Here is a 21,038-nt window from a genome sequence, read left to right on the forward strand (position 1 = left end):
GTCCATTTTGTTGTCGCTCGTTGAAGCTCAAAGTCGAAGGCAATGCAGAGGCCAGACCTGCAGGGGGAGGCTGGCCTGTGGGACTCTGAGACCACGGGAAGGCTGGCCGAGTGCGCACGAACACGCGGCTTCCCACCCACCCTACAGACACCGAGCCCTGCTGTCACTCCACTAGACTCTGCATGGCTGTGAGCCCTGAAGATGCCGCCAGGGTCTGCAGCTGCAGGAAATACCATTTTGCAGACATAAACATCCACATCTGTAAGGGGGACAGGCCACTACCAACTCAGAACCACTGAAACGGTCATAGCTTCAGAGGAAGAAAAATGTTTAGGTTGGGAGAGGAGTAAGGAGGGTCCTCCACGTGGTGACTTGCCTGCCAGGGCTTAAGCAGCTGGCGTGCCTGGTGTTTCACCTGTGGAGCACTGAAAACACAGAATACGGTCTAGAGGGTCTCACTGTTATTGTTATTAATACAACTGTATTGCCACACAGATGCTTGGCTTCCAATCTGAGTCTCACAGTCTTCGTTGGTGAGGAATTGCTAACTGCACAGTTTGGGGCACGGAGGAGTGCAGCTGTGGAACGGGAAAGAGTGTGACTGTATGTGGTTAATACAGATCTGAATTCACGGTTTCAAGAGGCAAGAGAAGCCGACTGTTGTCGATGCCGAAGCGGGTTGTTGACGATGATTATAAATCATGTCCCCAGAGCTGCCCATTCTCCTGGTGTGGAAACCAGATTGGCAGTGTCCATGATCTACGTGATGTGGCAGGTTTGAAGGACGCTGGAAAAGGCTACCATGACTGAAATCACTCCCAGACAACCCATCCCTGGCCCCAGGAACTCCTGCTTTTAGACCTTTGAATAAAGTGACACCTGGGTGGCTCAGTCGTTAAACGTCTACCTTCTAAACGTCTACCTTCGGCTCAGATCCTGATCCCAGGGTCCCGGGATTGAGTCCCCACATCAGGCTCCCTGCTGAGTGGAAGCCTGCTTCTCCCTCTCCCTGAAAACAGGGAGTGTTCCCTCTCTCGCTGTCTCTCTGTCAAATAAATAAATAAAATCTTTTTTTAAAAATTAGTTATTTGGGATGCCTGGGTGGCTCAGTTGGTTAAGCAGCTGCCTTTGGCTCAGGTCATGATCCCAGGGTCCTTGGGATCGAGTCCCACATTGGGCTCCTTGCTCGGCAGGGAACCTGCTTCTCCCTCTGACTCTGCCTGCCTCTCTGTCTGCCTGTGCTCGCTCACTCTCTCTCCGTCTCTGACAAATAAATAAAAATCTTTATTAAAAAAAAATTATTTATTCTTCCCTAAAAGAGTAGGATGGTGACTTGGGTGTCCTCACAGTCTGTAGTTACAATTGACTAGGAACCATCCCATGAGGGGCGTGAGGCCCGGTTGTTGAGGGGGCTGGAGAGGGGTGTGAGCAAAAGACAGAGCCCAGTATCACAGCTTCACATTGGAAGTAGGGCCCACGTGCCCTCTAAGTGGCATATGGCCACTGGCCCCTGAGCAGCTTGTCTGCTTTTCCCTAAGCCTTACAGCCAGACTTTTCTTCTCTGACTCTTGGGCTCAGGTAGTGAGCATTGCCTGTGACAGCAACTGGCTGGTACGTCGTCACCATTTTCTTTATCCACCTCCCAAATCCTCATGTCCTGAGGTCCTATGGCTGTTATCAGGAGTCACAGGGAGGGATGGAGACCAAAGTCAAATGAGTGGCCATTTTGCTCTCATGAGACCACCCCTCAGGGTGTGAATCTCTCTGTGGATACTGTCCCACTGACTCTTAGAGAAGACTCCTTCCTCCTAGATAGACTAAAGCAGCCTGGGACAAAGCCACACTCCCACCGCGCAGCTCCTCTGGAAGGGTCTAAATGCTGACAACTTGGAAAACAAAGTGGGACCAAATTCATTCTGAAGCGTACAGTTATACTTGACTAAGCCCTTCTAGAGCGGAGCATTCACAGACACTTCCAGAATCAGGTAACGCATACTTCCCACCAGGCCCTGCCCCTCCGGCAAGCAGGAGGGCAAGGCAAACCTACAGAAACACATTTCCCTTTCGTGCTCCAATAACCCACATGAAGCACCGCTCTAGAACAATTTCCAAGAGCGAACAAACGCCATCATCGAAACAGAAGTAAACTACACTGAATGGCGATACGTCGAGAACATTCTAGTGACAGAGCGTCAACCAAAAGAGACAGACTTGAGTTCACCGACAGAATAAAGAGGTGCAGTGCTGTGACCCATCTACACCAGGGCAACACATCTAACTAAGAAGGGCATTTTGTTTATTTTTCCACTTCCAGAATAATAGAGGAAATCACTCTGTCAAATTGCTTTTGTCATTGTCACAAGTCATCATCTCGGTGATTCTTTTTGCCTCCTTAGGCCACGGAATAATTTCACAATTTCTTCAGGGTTTTGTGTTTTTGTTTTGTTTTTTTAAGAAGCACAATGAAAAGACCCCGTTTTTGTGATGAATGGGAGCTACAGAATTATCTTCTGAGGCTTAGCACACAATTCCGTCACAATAAAATTCTCCTGGCTCAAGAAATGTCATCTTTACATCAGCAGCAACAGAGGGAGGAAAAAAAACAAAAAACAAAAAAAAAAAAAAACCCCTGCTTTCTGCCTGAGGCAGTTGTGATAAGGGATTTAGAGCCAGTCCTGGTGTGAGCTCCTGGAGATAATGAGAGGCAGCAAGCCCCGAAAGTGTCTGCCGCTTGCTGCTTTCCAGCTGACGCGTGCACACAGCTGTTGCATGACTGCGGCTGCCGGGGGCGGGGGGGGGGGGGCCCGGCTGGGGAGGAACAGGGAGCAAAATAGGTCACAGAAAATGCTGTGTGTCGTATTTTGTCTCACCTACGTTTGCCAGGTCTACTGCAGACCCAGCATCCGGCTCTCCGCAAGATAAGGACACTGAGCCGAGTCTTAGAAACGCCTGCGCGCTGGAAGGGAGTGTCGGAAAAATTCCACGAGGAGTTTCGCTTGCATTAATCATACGTCTGAAGCTAACAGGTTCATACCGTGTTAGCAAATTAAACTATCGTACGATCTTGACAACGCTTCTCTGAATCCTTAAAAGTCTTCTCGTTTTAATTAATGACAAATTGGATATCTACCTACTGGGGTTTCCATTGATACAGCAATGAATCTTTCTTTAAGCTTTCTCAACTCCCTGCCAAAAGGCATCAAAAACACTCAAGCTATAATGGTTTCTCTCGAGTTTGCAAAAATCCCCTTAGCGTGGACGTTCCCTATTGATTCATTATAATCGCCTTTTTAGAAGTGTGACAGGCAGTCTGACGGCGCACACACCCTGAAGCCTGCGGGCCTATCTGGGGGGCCAGCAGGCACACAGGCTCATGGAGCCTGTTGGACATCACCTCTGTCCAGTGTCCCCTTGTGATCACAAGTCCTGCCTCTCAGCCACCTAAGCCTAACAGAGGCAAGAAACAGGAATCACGGGGCATCTGGCCAAGCCTCGAGCCTCCTTGAAAACTGGTTGATTTCTTAATTGATCTCAGTGGACAGAGTGATCCTATCACATGCTGAAAGCAGAAGAACTTTGGCTTGAGCTGCGCAAACCACCGGAGTACCTGCTGGCAGGTCCTTCTGTTTGAAATTATAATCAATCTCCTATCTATTCTCCACTCTGTTAGTCAAAATCACAGTCGTCCCTTTGTTGGTTTGTTTTTTTCAGGCTACTTTTGAAACAGCGCTATGTCCGATGAAGCCTGGACACATCAGAGACAAACATGGGGCTGACAGGTGTCCGTGACCTCCTCACAGGTGTGCCTGTGTTCTTTGAGCTCTGAGAAGGCCATCAAAAATCTGTCTTCTCATGTATCACGTCGCTCTGCTCCCCAGAGTCTTCTTGCTGCACTGAGAAGTGAAAAGATCCCACACCTCTCCAGAGCCCCTCATTGGACAGGCCCAGAGGGCTTCTGTTCATCCTTTCTCTTCTTCCCTTCTGCCACCCCCTTCTCTAGTGCAACATTGTTGCTTGCTCAATGGAATATGTCAGAGGGAGAGAAGCAAGTATATTGGAGTTGCTTTTCTCAAAAAATGCTATCCCTGAGGTGATTGGGGCACGAGGTCCCACAGAGGGTCAAGGCGAGGTGCCTTGTAGTTCCATGAATTAAAGAAGGGATGGTAAATTCTTCCCAGCCTGAGCTCTGGAGCCTGGGAGCTCAAACCTTTCTAAGTCTCAAACACTCCACAGCCAGCCAGACTGATTCTAAACACAGAAGTTTGCTCCAGGATCCTAGCCACTTGGTCACAGAAACCATGGGAGATTCTAAACCTTTGTCACGGCCATTAACAAGAACACAGCCACCTCATTGCTTTCCCTCCTCACCCCCTCCAGGAGGTCCTAACAGCTGGGTAAGGGGTAAGCGGTGGAAAACAGCTAAGTTTGGGTGATAAGCAAGGGTTGGTAGACCCTTAGTGGAGGCTGTTAACTGTAAGCCAACACCTCCCTTCTCCCCATAAGTTTACCAGGAAGATAACGGACTCTCTTCTGGCTTCATAAAATAAGGTTGTTTTTGTTTATTTGTGTAGAGATAGAGCATGAGCAGAGGGGGAAGAGGGAGGTGCCGAGGGAGAGGGAGAATCTCGAGCAGGCTCCGTACCCAGTGCAGAGCCCGACACAGGGCTCGATCACGTGACCCTGAGAATGACCTGAGCTGAAATCAAGAGTTCGATGCTTAACTGACTGAGCCCCGCAGGCACCCCTAAAATAAGGTTTTTTTAATGTAGATTTTCTTGGTTTTATACTTTTTAGGGTGCCAAGCTGCTACTAAGCTAATAATAGCTAGTATTTATTAAGCCCTTACTGTATGTAAGCAACATTCTTTATCTTTCTCTACTACTGGTCCATTTTAATAACAGAAAATTGGATCTTGAAGAGATTTCTTGACCTAGTGGCAGCCCACAGCTCAAAAGTAACAGCACTCAAACCCAGATAATAGGGTTGCAGAGCCCATACGACTTTATGACCCAGCAATCACACAGCGGGGAAATCACCCAAAGAATACAAAACACCGGTTCAAAGGGGTCCAGGCACCTCTATGATTATAGCAGTGTTATTTACAGTAGCCAAGATATGGGAGCAGCCCAGATGCCCACCAATTAATGAATGGATAAAGAAGACACGGTGTGTATAAACAATGGAATATTATTCAACCGTCAACAAGAACAGAGTGTTGGCATAGATGGAGCTAGAGCATGTGAAGCAAAGGGAAATATGTCAGTCAGAGGAAGACAAATACTGTAGGGTTTCATTCAGATGTGGAATTTAAGAAACAAAACAAACAAGCAAAGGGGAAAAAATAAGAGAGAGAGAGAGAGACAAGTTGAGAAACAGACTCAACTACAGAGAACAAAACAAATGCATGGTTCCCAGAGGGGAGAGGGGTTGGGGGGGATGGGTGAAACAGGTGTTGGGGATTAGGGCACGCACTTGGCCATGACAAGCACTAGGTGCTGTGTGGAAGTGTTAGGTCACTATATTTCATGCCCGAAGCTAGGGTCATAACACGGTTAACTATGTTGCAGTTAAAATAAAAAATTTGAGAAATTTTTAAAAATTGAAATGTCTCAGGTTATTTATATAATCGTCAAGAGAGAGAATGTTTGAGGATTGTTTTCACGGTCTCCGGGGCAGGGAGACCCTCTGTGTTAATTCTGGCTTCCGGGGGCTGCTGGTCAGTACATGTAGGAGGAAAGAGTGGGTTCTGGTCTCACTCTGTGGACCGGGTAGAGTGGCCAGATGGGACTCAGGTGGTGGCAGCTTTTCTTCTAGCCCCAAAGAAAAGACACCAGATCGGAGGACTTGGGTTTCTAGAGGCAAGAGCTCTGCTCTCTCATTCCAAAGAACTGTGTTCGGGTGTTTTGCAATTGATCTGAGTGCTTGGGAAACTAATTTCATCATAACCACATTTCCAGGGGAAAAGTTATTTCTGAGCAAAAATTCATTACTAGAGTTCTCAGAAAGTGGAAAGTATGGTAATGACTTGTTAAGGCAAATGTAGACCCACCAGGTTTATTATAAATTACACCATTTACATATACTTATAAAAATGTGACTTCATTTTAAAGACACAACAGTCTTCCTCAGCTTAGTTTCTAAAATAGTAAACAAGGTTGCTGTAGACTCTAATCTCATATAAATTTTTTTAAAGATTTTATTTATTTATTTGACAGAGATCACAAGTAGGCAGAGAGGCAGACAGAGAGAGGTGGGGGGGAAACAGGTTCCCCGTTGAGCAGAGAGCCCGACGCGGGGCTTGATCCCAGGACCCCGGGATCATGACCTGAGCTGAAGGCAGAGGCTTTAGCCCACTGAGCCACCCGGTGTTTCCCTATCCTTGTTTTTCCGTCTTTTTTTGACTGCTCTTTTCAAATTCATGCCATCTTGTTATATTTCGTGTATTATTTTTTCTGTATGTGTGTATCTTCATGTATTTAAGAATTATTATTTTAAATATATTTAAGATTTTTCTGGTATAAGATGAAGTAAGGCTAAAAATTAAGTGTAAATAATCAGGGATTACCTATTAGATTGATCAGGGATCATTGCTTCTCCTGGAAAGTGAGACTATAGGCCAAATTGCTCCAAAATTTAAACGTAGGTGAATCCAATAATTAATTATTTTTATAATGGTTTGCATGTACAGTTGACCCTTGAATAATGCACAGCTGAAAATCCGGGTAGGAGTTCTGACTTCCCAAAAACCTAACTACCGATAGCCCACTGCTGCCTGAAAGCCTTTGTGATAACAAAAGCAGTCAATATGGGGCATCTGGGTGGCTCAGTTGTTAGGCGTCTGCCTTCAGCTCACGTCATGATCCCAGAGTCCTGGGATCAAGCCCCACATCTGTGGGAGGTCTGCTTCTCCCTCTCCCACTCCCCCTGCTTGTGTTTCTGCTCTTGCTCTCTCTCTCTGTCAAATAAATAAATACAAAACAAACTGAGGGTTGCCGGGGGGAGGGGGTTTGGGAGAAGGGGGTGGGATTATGGACATTGGGGAGGGTATGTGATTTGGTGAGTGCTGTGAAGTGTGTAAACCTGGTGATTCACAGACCTGTACCCCTGGGGATAAAAATATATGTTTATAAAAAATAAAAAATTAAAAAAAAAAAAGTCAATAAACACGTATTTCGTATGTTAGTGTGTATTTGATACCATATTCTTACAATATAGTCTGCATCCCAGAGGGGTTGGTAACAGCCATATGAAGAATGCTTTTGCATTGGTCATGAATGTGTTTATGAGGACTTTCCAGTATATTCTCAGAAAAACTACCTTTAAGGGGCGCCTGGGTGGCTCAGTCGGTTAACCATCAGACTCTGGATTCCAGCTCAGGTGTTGATCTCAGGGTTGTGAGTTTAAGTCCCACGCTGGAGGGGGGAAACAGCACTAAGAAAATCTTAAGGAGGGATACCTGTGTGGCTCAGCCGGTGAAGCAGCTGCCTTCAGCTCAGGTCATGATCGCAGGGTCCTGGGACTGAGTCCCACATCGGGCTCCCCGCTCATCAGGGAGCCTGCTTCCCCTTCTCCCTCTGTGGGCCATTCTGTCTACTTGTGCTCTTTCTCTATTTCCCTGGCAAATAAAGTATTTTCAAAAAGAAAATCATAAGGAAGATAAAATATATTTACAGTACTCTACTGGATTTATTTTTTAAAAATCCACATAGGGACGCCTGGGTGGCTCAGTTGGTTAAGCGGCTGCCTTCGGCTTGGGTCATGATCCCAGCATCCTGGGATCAAGTCCCACATCGGGCTCCCTGCTCAGCAGGAGGCCTGCTTCTCCCTCTGCCTCTGCCTGCCACTCTGTCTGCCTGTGCTCACTCTCTCTGATAAATAAATAAATAAAATCTTTTAAAAAAATCTACATAAAATTGAACTTGCACAGTTCAAGCCTGTGTTGTTCAAGGGTCAGCTGTGTAGGTGTGTAGGACCCATTTGTGTGTTCTTGGAAGGGAAATGTGAGCTTGCTACAAATGTATCAACTGATGGGCAAAGTCCTGAGTGTTTCCTGAGCAGGCCATGGAGATGAGAAGGCAGGACACACACAGTTAAAATGAAAACTCCTGTCCCCAGGCAGTGCCATCAAAGAGCAGGCAGGAGAAAGCCAGAAGACAAGAGAGGAGCCAGAAGAGGGAGAAACTGCTGTGGGCCACATCGACACCAAGAAAATCAGAAAGGACAGACACGGGTCAACCCAGCAGACAGTCTGTTCATCAGGCAGGGATGAAAAGTCTCCTGCTAACGAGAGACCAAGCTGATACAGCCCCCAGCGAGGAATGGAGGTGGATGCAGGAGGGTCACGCCTCATCAGGGGAGGGGAAGGGAAGAAGCTGAGAATCTCCTTCATTCTGAGACAGCAGAGGCAAAGCAGAAAGGGGTCAAGGCCGTGTGCAGAAGCAAGGAGAAAGGCACCGAGCTCACCGTGAGGAAGTGAGGTCCGTGGAGACCTCCTATGACATGTGTCCGTTAGGAAAGAGAGCAAGAAGGCGTATAACAGCCACGGAATGAGAAAGTACGAAAAAAACAAATGGCGGTGTCCATGTGGAGTCTGCATTCCTTTCCTTTGGACCGAGATGGGGGAGGGGGTTCAGCTGCCATTTCTTACACTCATTTCCCTTAACAACTTTTGAAATAAGTTCAATATGGTTGAGAAATGGATTGTCCCAGGTGCACAGGAACTTCAAAATTACCTTGCATAATTTGGCTTAAAGGGCATTCTATGTGGGATCTCAAAGAATTCCATTCATTGTTCAGGGCGCCCCGCCGCCATGCCTCCCGTGAGAGCTAGTGTCGCTTGTGGGGTTTGGAACACACCCCTAGGATAAGGGGACTCTTGGGCTTTTAGCTCTTCTACCGCTAAGGGCCAGGCACCTGAATCAGGCTCAGGAATTCTCGCCTGAAGTCCCCGCTCGCTGCCACCACATTTTAGATTCCCGCTTCTCTGCATATTCTAACCCTTCCTTCTCAGTCTCCATGCCCTGCTCTCATCGTCTCTGGGAAGCCTCAGTGCTGACCCCTTTTCTTGTAGAATTAACTCCCTTTTTCCTTCGTGGATGGAGGGGGTGGACGTCTGCCCAATGTGACCTCTGGGAGTGGGGGTAAGGTGAGCCTGGTGGTGGGTATTAAGGAGGGCACGTGTTGCATGGAGCGCTGGGTGTGGTGCATATACAATGAATCTTGGAACACTGAAAAAAATAAAATAAAATAAAATGAAAAGAAGTAGAGGAAGATTATTTGGGGCCCTGTCCCTAATACTTCATGTAATGCAAGCACGAGCAGGCACTACAGTATTTGTTTCAGAACTTGTGTACACATTGCACTACGTACATATAAAACAGTTCAAGGACGAGACTGCTTTCAAGGACAAAAGTTAAGTTGGTAAAATGAAAACGTAAAATCGAATTCTATAATGTGCTTCCCACACCCAAATGGACGCTCGTGTGTGCAGTGGGTAGAAACAAGGGCCCCATCTTCAGCTGGGATTCCCATCCTCATTGGATTGTGGGCAGTCGGTCGCTCATCAGCTCTTGCCCTTGGCCATGACAGACAGGCTCTGGCAGCCGTGGGTGGGGGAACAGACCTTGGTCTCTGAGGCACGCCTGAGAGCGTCTTCTGCACACTGCCTTACACAGAAGGTCGATACCATTTTGCCAGATGGGTACTCCGAACTCTAGCTAGCTGTCTGACTCTCAGCTTCTCCTGACTTCTGGCATGAAACCAGAGCCATCCACACAAGCAAGCTGAGAGGTAGTCAGGGGTCCAGGTAGGAAACCAATAGGACTTCTCCCACCCTGCTCACCTCTGCCAGTCACCTCTGGCTTTTCGTTAGCAGATTGAGTCCTCCCAGCCATCCCTTCCCATCAAACCATCCATATGGAATATTCAAGATAAGTAGAAACTAATCATTAATTTTTTAAAAAAGAAGTAGATCACCTTGTGCAAAATACCAGTCTCTAAATTTCAAAGTACATTTCAGATGAAACCGGTGTGTGTCTGACAGTCCTTTCTAAAACTAAGAAAGCCTTCCAAGATGTATCTAACGATTTCTATATTCAAAACAAATTTCAATGATTTTTCTGTTTTCTGATTACAAAAGTATGATACATACTCCAAGGGGTGGTGGGGGGGGAGCATTTAAGAAAAAACACGGAAGAGCACGAGGAAACAAAAGTAACCTATAATCCCCGGAACCACACTGACAAAGCTTTCATAGTCAACTGCAGGGGGAAAAAAAAAAAGTAGCAAGAGAACCCGAGGAGGCTAGAAGAAAGAGACAGTTTCCCATTAGTCATGCATAGGAGAGATTCCACGAGGTTAAATGGAACCACTGCGCCGTAGCCATAGGGCGGAGCGCTTGGTGCACACCAGCCAGGGACACAGGTTTGCTATTGGACAACAGTGACTTTCTCCAGCACAAAGCTTAGAGAGAGAACATATGGTCAGTAAAAGATGCAACCCATCTATACAACTTTTTAATATTTCTTTTGAGTCTTCGGGTAAGACAGCTAACAGAGAAGATGTAATAATGGAGACAAAGGAAATTAAAGCAAGATTTGACCACAAGGGAAATCATCCAGCCCAAAATAGCACCCTTAACTCTCAACCTCTGGAGACAATAACCCTGAGGGAGTAAGAAAAAGTGAGGAAAGCTCTTTGAGAGTAGATCTGTTGTTGTTGTTCTCTTCTGGTATATACCATTAAGATCTGATGGCAAGACCAAAGGATTTCTGGGGCATTGTACCTCCTTAGGCTGCCTTAACTTTTTGCATCTAATAGTTGAAAATAAAGTATCAAGATACAATTGCTATTCAGCCATTCCTTCCTGCACTAACTGTAATTTTCTTGGATGTTTACCACATGCCACACAGCGTGCCAGCCCCTTGGAATACAAATCATGTACGGCATGGAAGCCATTCTCCAGGACCTCACAGTCTAATAGAATCAGACAGAAATCATTGCAACAAATTGTCCTAAGTCACTCCCACTGTGCATGCCAAGAAGGAAGCAGGAGAAGGCCATAAGCTTTATAGAGAAGGGGTATTGTGCTGAGCCTTGAGGAGAAAGGTGCACCCAGGGGCTGAGGAGAGAGGGCTCCCGAGTCAGAGGCGGTGGCCGTGGGAACGGAGAGGAAAGCTGCAAGGGACTGGGCCTGGCCTTGTGATCCTGGGGGCAGTCACCCTCCTGCCCGTCCAGCGAAGAGAAGGAAGGAGGAACATCCTGGAAAAAGCTGAGCAAGGAAAAATCCTCAAGTAGTGTCTTGTCTGCAGGAGGAGAAACAGGGACATACATGTATCCGACTTATAACTCAGACTTTTTTTTTTTTTTGCTCAGTTCATTTTCTTCTGGAGAACAAGGTTTATTTGCATGTTAATGTCTGCCTTTCGCTGACATAGAGAAATGGTCAGCCATATTCTCCCCAGCGCCTACATCATCCCCTAATAGGAAGGTTAGATATTAAAGGAGAGAATGTGACCCCCTCTGACTGCATAGACTCTGCATAGACTTCCAGTTAATGCATTGTTGCTAAAAGAGAATTTTCAAAATAAATAGAAAAACTAAGAAATGTATTTATTTTTCTATTGCAAATTTGTGTGTTTATATGTGTGTGTGTACATGTACATGTATATTTATATATATGTCTATATATTATTCTCATGTGTGTTAAATGAAATGGAGTTTATGAGTGTAATTTACAGATACATGATTTTACTATTTATCTGTTGACAATTACACTCGACTGACTAGGTATCCTAAGCGTGTAAAACAACATAATGATTAAAGCGCCTTCACTATTTTCCAGCTTTAACATAGTTTGATAGCAAATAAAGCCATGATCAAAAAACAAGTTTTGAAAAAAAAACTTTGTGAATTTTTATAAACATTCAAATTCAGAAGAGAATTTCTTTTCTCCTTATTTTTTTAATTGAACTCGGACTGTTAAAAGGCAAATCTTTGTTTAAATATAGACTAAAAGCCCCTGTTGAATATTTGCATGCTTTGTTTTGTCCCGTGCTGGTATCCCCGTGAACCGCTAATGGGATCAGGTGCTTCCTAATCCCTAATTCACTTGGCTTTCTTGATGGAGAGTGGGACATTGAGTCCACCAGCCTGTCTCAGTGTGTGCTGAGATAGTAACAAAAATATTGCTGTCCCTTAGATTTGTCTCCCAAACCACAACTGGCGCGATCCAAATCTCGCTAAAGCACGGATCATAAATTGTGTCCTCCGTACACTCAAATTGGGAAATGAACATTCTTTTCAGTTCTCAGACACTTCCTTTTGAAATCCCCGGAAGACCAAGAGAGGCCATAGGCGAGTAAGCAACAAAGACTTCCACCGGCCTCTCGTCTTGCTCTGGCCTATATCCCGCAGTATTCACTGAGCCCCCACCATGATGCAAACTCTTCGGTGCAAAACACAGGGTTTGTGTTTTAAGATGCTGGTTTTCATGTTAGAACTGGGACTGTGATGGGATCATGCGACCCTTGTTCCCTGGGCCGGTGGGGAACACGGTTCTATCGTGGGTGGCGGGGGGGGGCGCTGACCATTCCCACCCTTGCCATGGCATCCAATCTGGCCTCCTGCTCTAAGGCAGCGGTAAAGCTCCCTGCACACACCTTAAGGCTCACCTAGCCTCTGTCTGCAACTCTGCCTACAGCCGACTGCCTTCCCGCCAATCCCAGTGTTTCTAACCACACCGGTTCAAGCACATCTGCACCAGATCTCTTACAGCTTCAAACAGCAAAGGAAAGAGTCCTCAGGAAGTAGGCTGTAGGATGGGTCAGCTGCCTCTCTGGTCATTTGAGGCTGTTGGTGGACCCTGAGTGATGAATGCATGCGATTCAAGCAGCCACGTGACCAGAAGGGCAGGAAAGGAGGCAGAAGATGATGCAAGAATGGACTGGAGTGGGGGGCTATGAATTAGTTGCGTTCACTCAACCATGAGCTCACCGTTTGTTGGATACCCTTACTCTGCTCTGTACCATCACATCACAGAGGATACATGCTCAACAAGACAGACATGACCCGTATCGCTCATTCCGCATTTTGAAAGGGAAAAGAATTCAGGGCAAGCACATTTCTCAGTCTTGGGGAGTCAAGACTCCCCAAGGGAGGCTCCGAAGAGGGTGCAGCGAAAGCATGAAGGGTGAAAAGATGGAGACAGATGTGGGCCATTGGGGGCAGAGCCGGCAGCAGCCACTGGGGCACATGCAAGGGGAACGGTGAGAGGGAGTGTGCCACCGGGAGGACACAGGCCAGGCTCCGGCCAGAGTGTCTGACCCTCCCGAAGTGACTCCAAATCCCTAAATATTGGGTTGAGCTACAGGAAACCGCCATCTTTCCAGTCAATGTGATCTACTGTCAGTAATTTTCCATGGCTCACCTGGATACTTCCTTGGGTAACAACCCTTGGCCACTCCCCTGTCTCCACTAGTCTCTCCACAGGAGAAAACACACAGTGGCCTTGGGAAACGTACCAGAATCCGTACAAGCGAGTAGGAGGGTGGCAGGGTGATGACGGGTGACACTGACAGACACACAGAGGCCACATGGAAGAGTGCAGGAGCCACAGGTAAGGTGTTTGGGCTTTATCCTTAGGATGATGGGGATGACCAAATTTGTACTTTAACATGCTCCCTCAAGACCACCTGGAGAGTGGAGTGGGAAGGGCAACACGAGACAGAAAAACATAAAAATCTGCTCTTATGGTAGTTCAGCGAGAGAGAAGACAGACCCACAGGAGCAGAGCCAGGTGGGAGGGCTCCAGGGCACCCAAGAGGCCAGCCTGGCAGGACTCGGTGACCCAGAACAGGAGGTGAGGGCTGGGGGAGGGGAGCCTATGTGCCACCCAGGCAGCAGCCAGGTGCAAGGGCCCGACCAAGCGGGTGATGAACAGTTCTCTGGGCTGGATACCCAGCAGGAGGGGCTGGCATGGAGGGAAATGAATGAGTCTTGGGCAGGACTGTACACTCCGTTCGATGAATAGGAGATCGAAGACCAGAAGCAGCAGGAAGCGAAGGGAACAAGTGTTTGCTGACTGTCCGCTAGGTAGCGGATTTATCTCTGCTGCTTATTAAAATCCACACCAACTCCAGGAGGCGGGGACCTGTCCTGCAGAGCTGCGTTCTCAAGGGGCATCTTTCCACCGATGCCCAAGTTCCTTCACCTCCGACCTGCCGACCAGCATCCCAGTGGAACATGTGGTGTGTGCGGTGCTCGTGGCTAAAAATGTTAGCTGGATGAGGTCAACAGGGAGATGCTGAAACCTGCCCGAGCACCCAGGGGAGAAGGGGAGCAGCAGAGCACCTGACCCAGATGAGTGTCCTATTTTCGAAGGAGGGGAAACATTCTTTGGAGGATGCTCCTTCCTATGTCCCCTCCTTACCCCCCACTCTCTACGGCCCACCTTTCTCATGGTTCCTCCCCACCTTTCTCATGGTTCCTCCCCATGTGTATGGTGCCAGAAGCAGGGAAATAGGCAGTGAATGGTTGGAAGAACGTGCTTTGCAAGCTTGAGAACAAATCCCACAGTACCTTCCCTGCCCCACAGAGCAGAACTCAGCAAAGCATCCCATCTCCGTGTCTCTTAAAGGACAAGCATTTTAGCCAATGGCATCATCTGAGCCCCTAGAGGTTGAAGGCATAGCCTAGTTAAAGTGTTATTTAACAATTCCAGAAGAGTAGCAAAAACAGTCCATAAAGCTAAATGACTCCCGGGGAAGAAAGTACACATTACATTTTCATACTTGTTTCCTTAATTAGGAACAGATCCTGGTGGCTGGGATTTATTTCCATGAGCACACACATCCACAAAAATGAGAAACATCTTGACATGCTACAACATCCGTAATGTTTCTCCAATCTGAATTCCTAATTGGGTTAAAAAAAAAAAAAAAGGCAACCGCGAATTTTCACGCTGGTTTTGATTTGGGATTCAAAACAGAACCTAAGATGTGCAATTTTTTTATATTGCTCCAAAACACGTATAAGCTGGGTCAAAATCTGTAAGACCCACTTCAGAGTTTGAAAAGAAAAAAGGAAAAAACAGACCAAGGCATGAATTCGGAATTTAACATGGCACAGAAGATCCGTCTTATGGAACATGAAAACTAACTTGTGATCTCGCCGAGACACTTCTCAACATCGTCACCTATTACTTTCTATAAAGAGGAGAAAAGAATCGGGTGGGGGAGAGGGATGGTGTTTATATGGCACCTGCGTGAATCCTGTCACGGAATTCAAAGGACTCCTTTTTGTGTGTTTTTCTTTGTTCACTTATTACAGAAACTGGCTAGCCTTTCTCGTTGCGGTCACTAAATTCTGTTCCAGTCAAGAACCCGGGCACACGGCGGCGTCGGTCGCGAAGACATTGTGATCCTTACCTACGCAGCTTATCCTCGAGCATCTCCATGTACTTCAGAGCACTCTCCTTCACACTCATTTCTGCGAAAACAAAAATCCAAAGTTGATGCAAAGACGGAACAAAACCCAGGAGTGCTCCACTACAAGCCAAACACCAAAGGATCAAAGTCGGACTGGTAGTAAAGATTGCCTCCCTGGTGTGGAAAGCAGGCGAGTTCACGGGGCGAGGCGGGGTGGGGGCTGCCTGGAGGAAGGTGCTGGAAATGCTGTGAGGCCCCCCAGTGCCTCCATCTGGGCACTGTGCTTCCAAAGGAAGCTCCCTGGGTGTTGGGCATGGACGCCGCTTCTCTCTGTGCCTTTCATCTTTCCCAACTGGTAGCCAAGAGCTTGGTGGCAGAGGATGAAAAAAAAGATCCAAGTGGGAAGCAACTCCCATCCTAGGGATGAACCAGAAGCTCACCGGTACAGGAGTAGGGAACTGCAAACCCTTCCACTGAGACCCACATGGAAACGGGATCCTGACAGGACTTGAGTTCAGTTGACTTCAGTGACTCAGTTTCCAAAGCTGGGAGGTCCGTAGCCCCTAGCGATGAACTTGGAGCCTCATAATCACCAAAGGTGGAGGAATCGATGATTTGTGGTGCCCCCGTGGATCAGAGAGGCCCTTCACTCATAAAAACACATTTGGTCTTTTATACGTGAAGAAAATGTTAATTTTTTCCCCCCTCTTAATAGGTTAAAAAAAAAATCAAAATGTTGGGTGCCTGGGTGGCTCAGTCGGTTAAGCATTTGCCTTCAGCTCAGGTCGTGATCCCAGGATTGGCGGGGAGCCTGCTTCTCCCTCTGCCTCTCTCTTTCTATCTCTCTCTCTCTCTCTGTCTCACATGAATAAATAAAATCTTTAAAAAAAAAATCAAAATGCTGATTTGACATTGTCACTTTTTTTAAACAGAGGGAATAAGAGGGGGAACTCATGCTGTTTTACTATATATTTTTATGTTAAAGAGCGAAAGAGAGATTCGGTGCCTTCTGGACAAGTCCTGATAGCCTCTGTTTCCTCCTCTGGAGGAAGAAAACCCCATCCTCTCAAGGTGACTGCCGACTGAGAGAGGACGATGAAGTGCCCAGGAGAGCAGGTGGCATCAGAGCAGTCCCCATCAGACGGTGGCTGTAATTAGCAATGTTGCTGCCATTTCTACCCTGACCACTATTATCACCACTGTGGAATTTATTCGTGTTTTTATTCCAACCTGTATTCTCAGAGGCAATTCATGCATTGACATTGGGATGTGTGGGGAGCAAAATCCACGCTGTTTGACTCACTGCCCTGAGCCTCTGCCGAGGGGGCTCTCAGGACCCTGTTTTGTCACCATGTACGTGTTAGGGTAAGGGACAGGGCGGTATAGTTGGAACTGGAAAAAGGACCTTGAAATTCCTCATAAAGAAACCAAATATGGATGCAAAAATTAAAACAGAAGTTCTTGTTCATCAGTTCGTAACAGATAAAAACAGAAATGTACCCAGTGAACGCAACTCTTTAAGTGGGTCCCTTAATCTAGTTGACTTGAGTCAACCTCCTTTACAAGTGAAGTTGTGCTAATTTTTTTTTCTCCAAATGTGTGTTTTCAGCACCTACAGTGCATTGGGTACTGTGCTAGCATGGGGAGTAAGGTGTGGGGACATGGCTCCGTGCCACTGAGACCTGTTCCCTGGTTTATCTGGAGCAAGGATTACACATTCAGAATGTCCCAACCGGAAGCACCCTGTTTCATACCCAGAACATACTTTTGTATGCCGCACACCATGATAATCCCTTGGGATAAACCTGTAAACAGAAGCAATAAAGATGCCTGCTTTTGTAAAGCTTCATTCTGGTAGGGACAGGTAGTAACGAATAAACAGAAGAGTCCCATAGAGTACCAGGAGGTTATAAGTGCTACAAAGCAAGAGAAGGGGATCAGAATGGGGCTGCAGAGGGGTCAGGCGTCATTGGGAAGGTGACATCTGAGTAAAAGCATGAAGAGGGCCAAGGGGAGCACAGAGCAGCCTTCCTGGGAAGAGCAGGGTGGTTAGAAGGACGAAGCAGGCTAAAGGTCCTAGGGCAGCAGCACACCTGACTACTCCAGCAACATCTGGAGGAGACATTCTCTGGGGAAAGAGATGAGGCAGAGGAAGAGCCCAGCCCCCATCATGCAGGCCACTGTGGCAAACTGTATTTCCAAAACTCGGCCACAGTAATATTCTGGGTCCCACACGCTATTCCAGAACTTGGCCATTCCCCATCAAGCAGTGAATTCTATTTCCTTCCTCTTGAATCTAAACAGGCTATGATATCACAACCAGTAGAGAATGACGGGAAGGATGTTTTTTAATTTCTGAGGCTGGGGTCCAGCTTCTGCCTGGCTATTTCTACTGGGTACCCAGCCTCTGTGTTTGAGGAAGCCCCAGCCACAGGGAGAAACCATGGAGAGATGTTCTGGCCGAAGTCCCAGGTGAAGCTCTCAGCCAACAGACAGATATGGGGGTGAGCGAGCCTTCAGATGGTGTGAACCACAGAGTCCAAGGGGCCCAGACGTCAGGAAACAGAGACAAGCCATCTCGGCTTCTCTGGACCTAAATGCCTGATTCACAGAATGGGCGCACACAACAAACAGCTGTAAGTCATTGGGTTTGGGAATGATTTGTTACATAGCTGTAGTTCCTGGAAAGCCATGCCAGGGTTTTGAGCGCTCCGAGAGAAATGGGAAAACACTGGAGAAAAAAGGCAACAAACTGGGTCACGGTCGCTCTGTTGGACTGGACTCTAGGAAGACACGAGAGACGTAGAGAGAAGCAGGAAGATTAGAGCCATCCTCCAGGACGAGGTAGTGGGGACTGAGACCACGGTGTCACAGGAGTGGGGGATAGGAGGCAGATTTTAGATCTATTTTTATTATTTATTTTTTTAAGATTTTATTTATTTATTTAACAGAGAGAGAGATGACAAGCAGGCAGAGAAACAGGCAGAGAGAGAGGGGGAAGCAGGCTCACCCCTGAGCAGAGAGCCCGATGCAGGGCTCGATCCCAGGACCCTGGGATCATGACCTGAGCTGAAGGCAGAGGCTTAACTCACTGAGCCACCCAGGCGTCCCTAGATTTACTTTAAAGATAGGGACTGCAGGGGTTCCTGACGGATTGAATTCAGGCGTGTGAGAAAGAGACCCAGAAAGAATGACTACATGGGTTTTGCCCTGAGCCACCAGAAAACAGAGTTGCTATCAATGGGGATGAGAAGAATGCATGTGAAACCAGTCTGAAGAGACGAGCAAGCGTTCAGTCTTAGATGGGAATTTGCTAAGATGAGTAGAACTTCAATATTCTCACCAAAAAAAAAAAAAAAAGTCAAACGTGTACGGTGATGGATGTGTGAATTTACCGGATGGACGGGGAGGTAGCTCTTTCACAACGCACTCATGTATCAAATCGTCACGTACCTTACAATTTCATTCATCGATTATACCTCCAAAAACTGGGAAAAATAAAAGCGGTTGAGAAGCTTCCAAAGTTTTCAAGTTTGAAATCTGACAACCTGGAGTTTATGAGCCGCCCCGGGGGGACGTACAGGACAAAGCTGGGCACGTGGGTCAAGAAGAGGTCTGCGTGCAGAGGGGCACTTGGAAGACGCTGGCGTGTGGCATGAGGAGACACGATGTGTCTCTCAGGGAGCGAGGGTAACGGAAGCAGCCCATGGCGACCGTACGTCCCTACAATTCTATCACGATGGCATCTTTCATCCAAAAGACAAAAATGCACCGCACCTCCCTTGAGGACGAAAACCATATCCGTATGTTTAAAAGTAATCCAGGTAGATTCCATATTAATGATTTTGCTCAGAAATCACTACACACTTGTCTCATCTAAGCATCTGAGGCTCTGGGTAGTGACACGCCTGGCGCCGCACAGGGGCACCCAGGCAGCTTCCTGTGCTTTTCCGCTCGCCTGGAGGCTGCCCTCTGACATGGACACTGCACTGAAATCCCACCTTCCCTAGATCCTGACCCGTCCCCCAGCCAGGCAGCCTGAACTGCCTTTCATGCCTATGAACTAGGTTGACTTACAACCTTCCAGAGAGGCCGGGGCTGTAGACAGGGAGTTTACGTTTTCATCTTCCTAAATAATATGCCCAAGTGGGGACGCTTGAGTGGTTCGGCTGGTGGAGCGTCCAACTCTTGATTTCAGCTCAGGTCACGATCTCGGGGTTAGGAGACCAAGCCCCATGTCGGGCTCCACACTGGGCCTGGAGCCTGCTTAAGATTCTCCGTCTCCCTCTGCCCCCATTAACTTCCCTCTCTCTAGAGAAGGAGATGCACTGGGGAGAGCTCATCTTTTTTTCCTTCCTCATTGTCCCTCTGCTCATTCCTTTCCTAACCTGACGTTAGAGTGGACACCAAGAGAACGGTAGTGGCATTGAGGCAAGCTTCCAAGAATCGAAAACGTTGCTGCAGAAAGCTGATTACTCCAGGTTGATCGGCCTCCTGACCGGGAAAATGCAGAAACGCCTCCTCTCCTCTCCATTTGCTAAGGGAATCTGACATCCAGAGTCGGGCAATATTCTCAGAATGGAACTCATATAATTAACTTCATGAATCTAATTAAGCAAAAACTGATTGATAATTAAATGCAGTAAATCTGTGAAAACATTAAGGCAAGTGCGAGGTGCAAACACAAATCAAAGTTACAGGAATTTAACCCGGGCCCTACTTCGCGCCAGGCACTATTTAAATCTAAGAGACATGGCTTCGAGGGTCACAGAGAGAGCGGTGGGGCCACCCTCTAACTTTGATGTCTCCTTGGAGCGCCCGGCAACATTTGCCGTAAATCTTCACGATAACCGATAATCCACAAATGGCCCAAGGTACCTGATGAAAAAACACTACCAATTTACCCAGCAATACTCTTTTCAGCACAAACAAGGGAGGTAAAAGAACGTTGAGTTGGAAACAGGGCTGACTAGGTTTTGGTGGATTAGATCCTTTGTTTGTGTCGTAAAAGGACAAAGAAAAAGCAATATTTGTGATGATAATCATACAGGAAATGAGCCACACCCACGCAGAGTTGCAGTGAGATTGAATGAAGCAGCGGCTACTAAGAGATTCAGCCCCAGCGTCTTCTATCGATAAGGGCAGCATCCTGGGGTGATTACGGTACCACCTCAGATTCCACAATGGACGCCAAAGGGACCCCATCAGTCTAGCATTCATCACAGATTTTGTCTAACACTGGCCGTCTTCTTGGAACGTCCCAGTAACATAGTAATTCTAGTAACATAAGGCTTGGCCTCACTTGACGAAAACAAGTCATCGGCTTTCAAGGTTCATTATTCAAGGATCAATTTCAACCCAATTAACTCCCATTAGTAAAATCCTCCCAAAGGAAGATGTGAAAGACAAAGGAGAAAATGCAGAATTCTGAGAAGTTTTCGAACATCTAAAGTATTATTTTTCTACTGCAGGGAATGAAAGAATTTCTGTTTATTTGAGTCATTAAACCATGCATGGGGATGAAGTAGTTAATACTGAGCCAAAAAAGACCCAGGGAAGTCAACAACACAGGAAAATGAACTTGTGATTTGCTTGTCTTGATATGTGTGATGG

General features: G+C 47.0%; 1 protein-coding gene across 1 annotated transcript in view; it reads right to left on the bottom strand.

The window, feature by feature from the left end:
- The window catches only part of DISC1 (DISC1 scaffold protein), a 379,073-nt gene that overhangs the window by 62,068 nt on the left and 295,967 nt on the right, over positions 1–21,038 (bottom strand). The window contains exon 10 of the mRNA XM_059397318.1: positions 15,426–15,486. Coding sequence (XP_059253301.1) covers positions 15,426–15,486 — 61 coding nt within the window. The remainder of the gene's footprint in view (positions 1–15,425; positions 15,487–21,038) is intronic.

Source organism: Mustela nigripes, chromosome 4, assembly GCF_022355385.1.
Source record: "Mustela nigripes isolate SB6536 chromosome 4, MUSNIG.SB6536, whole genome shotgun sequence".
NCBI classification, from domain to species: Eukaryota; Metazoa; Chordata; class Mammalia; order Carnivora; family Mustelidae; genus Mustela; species Mustela nigripes.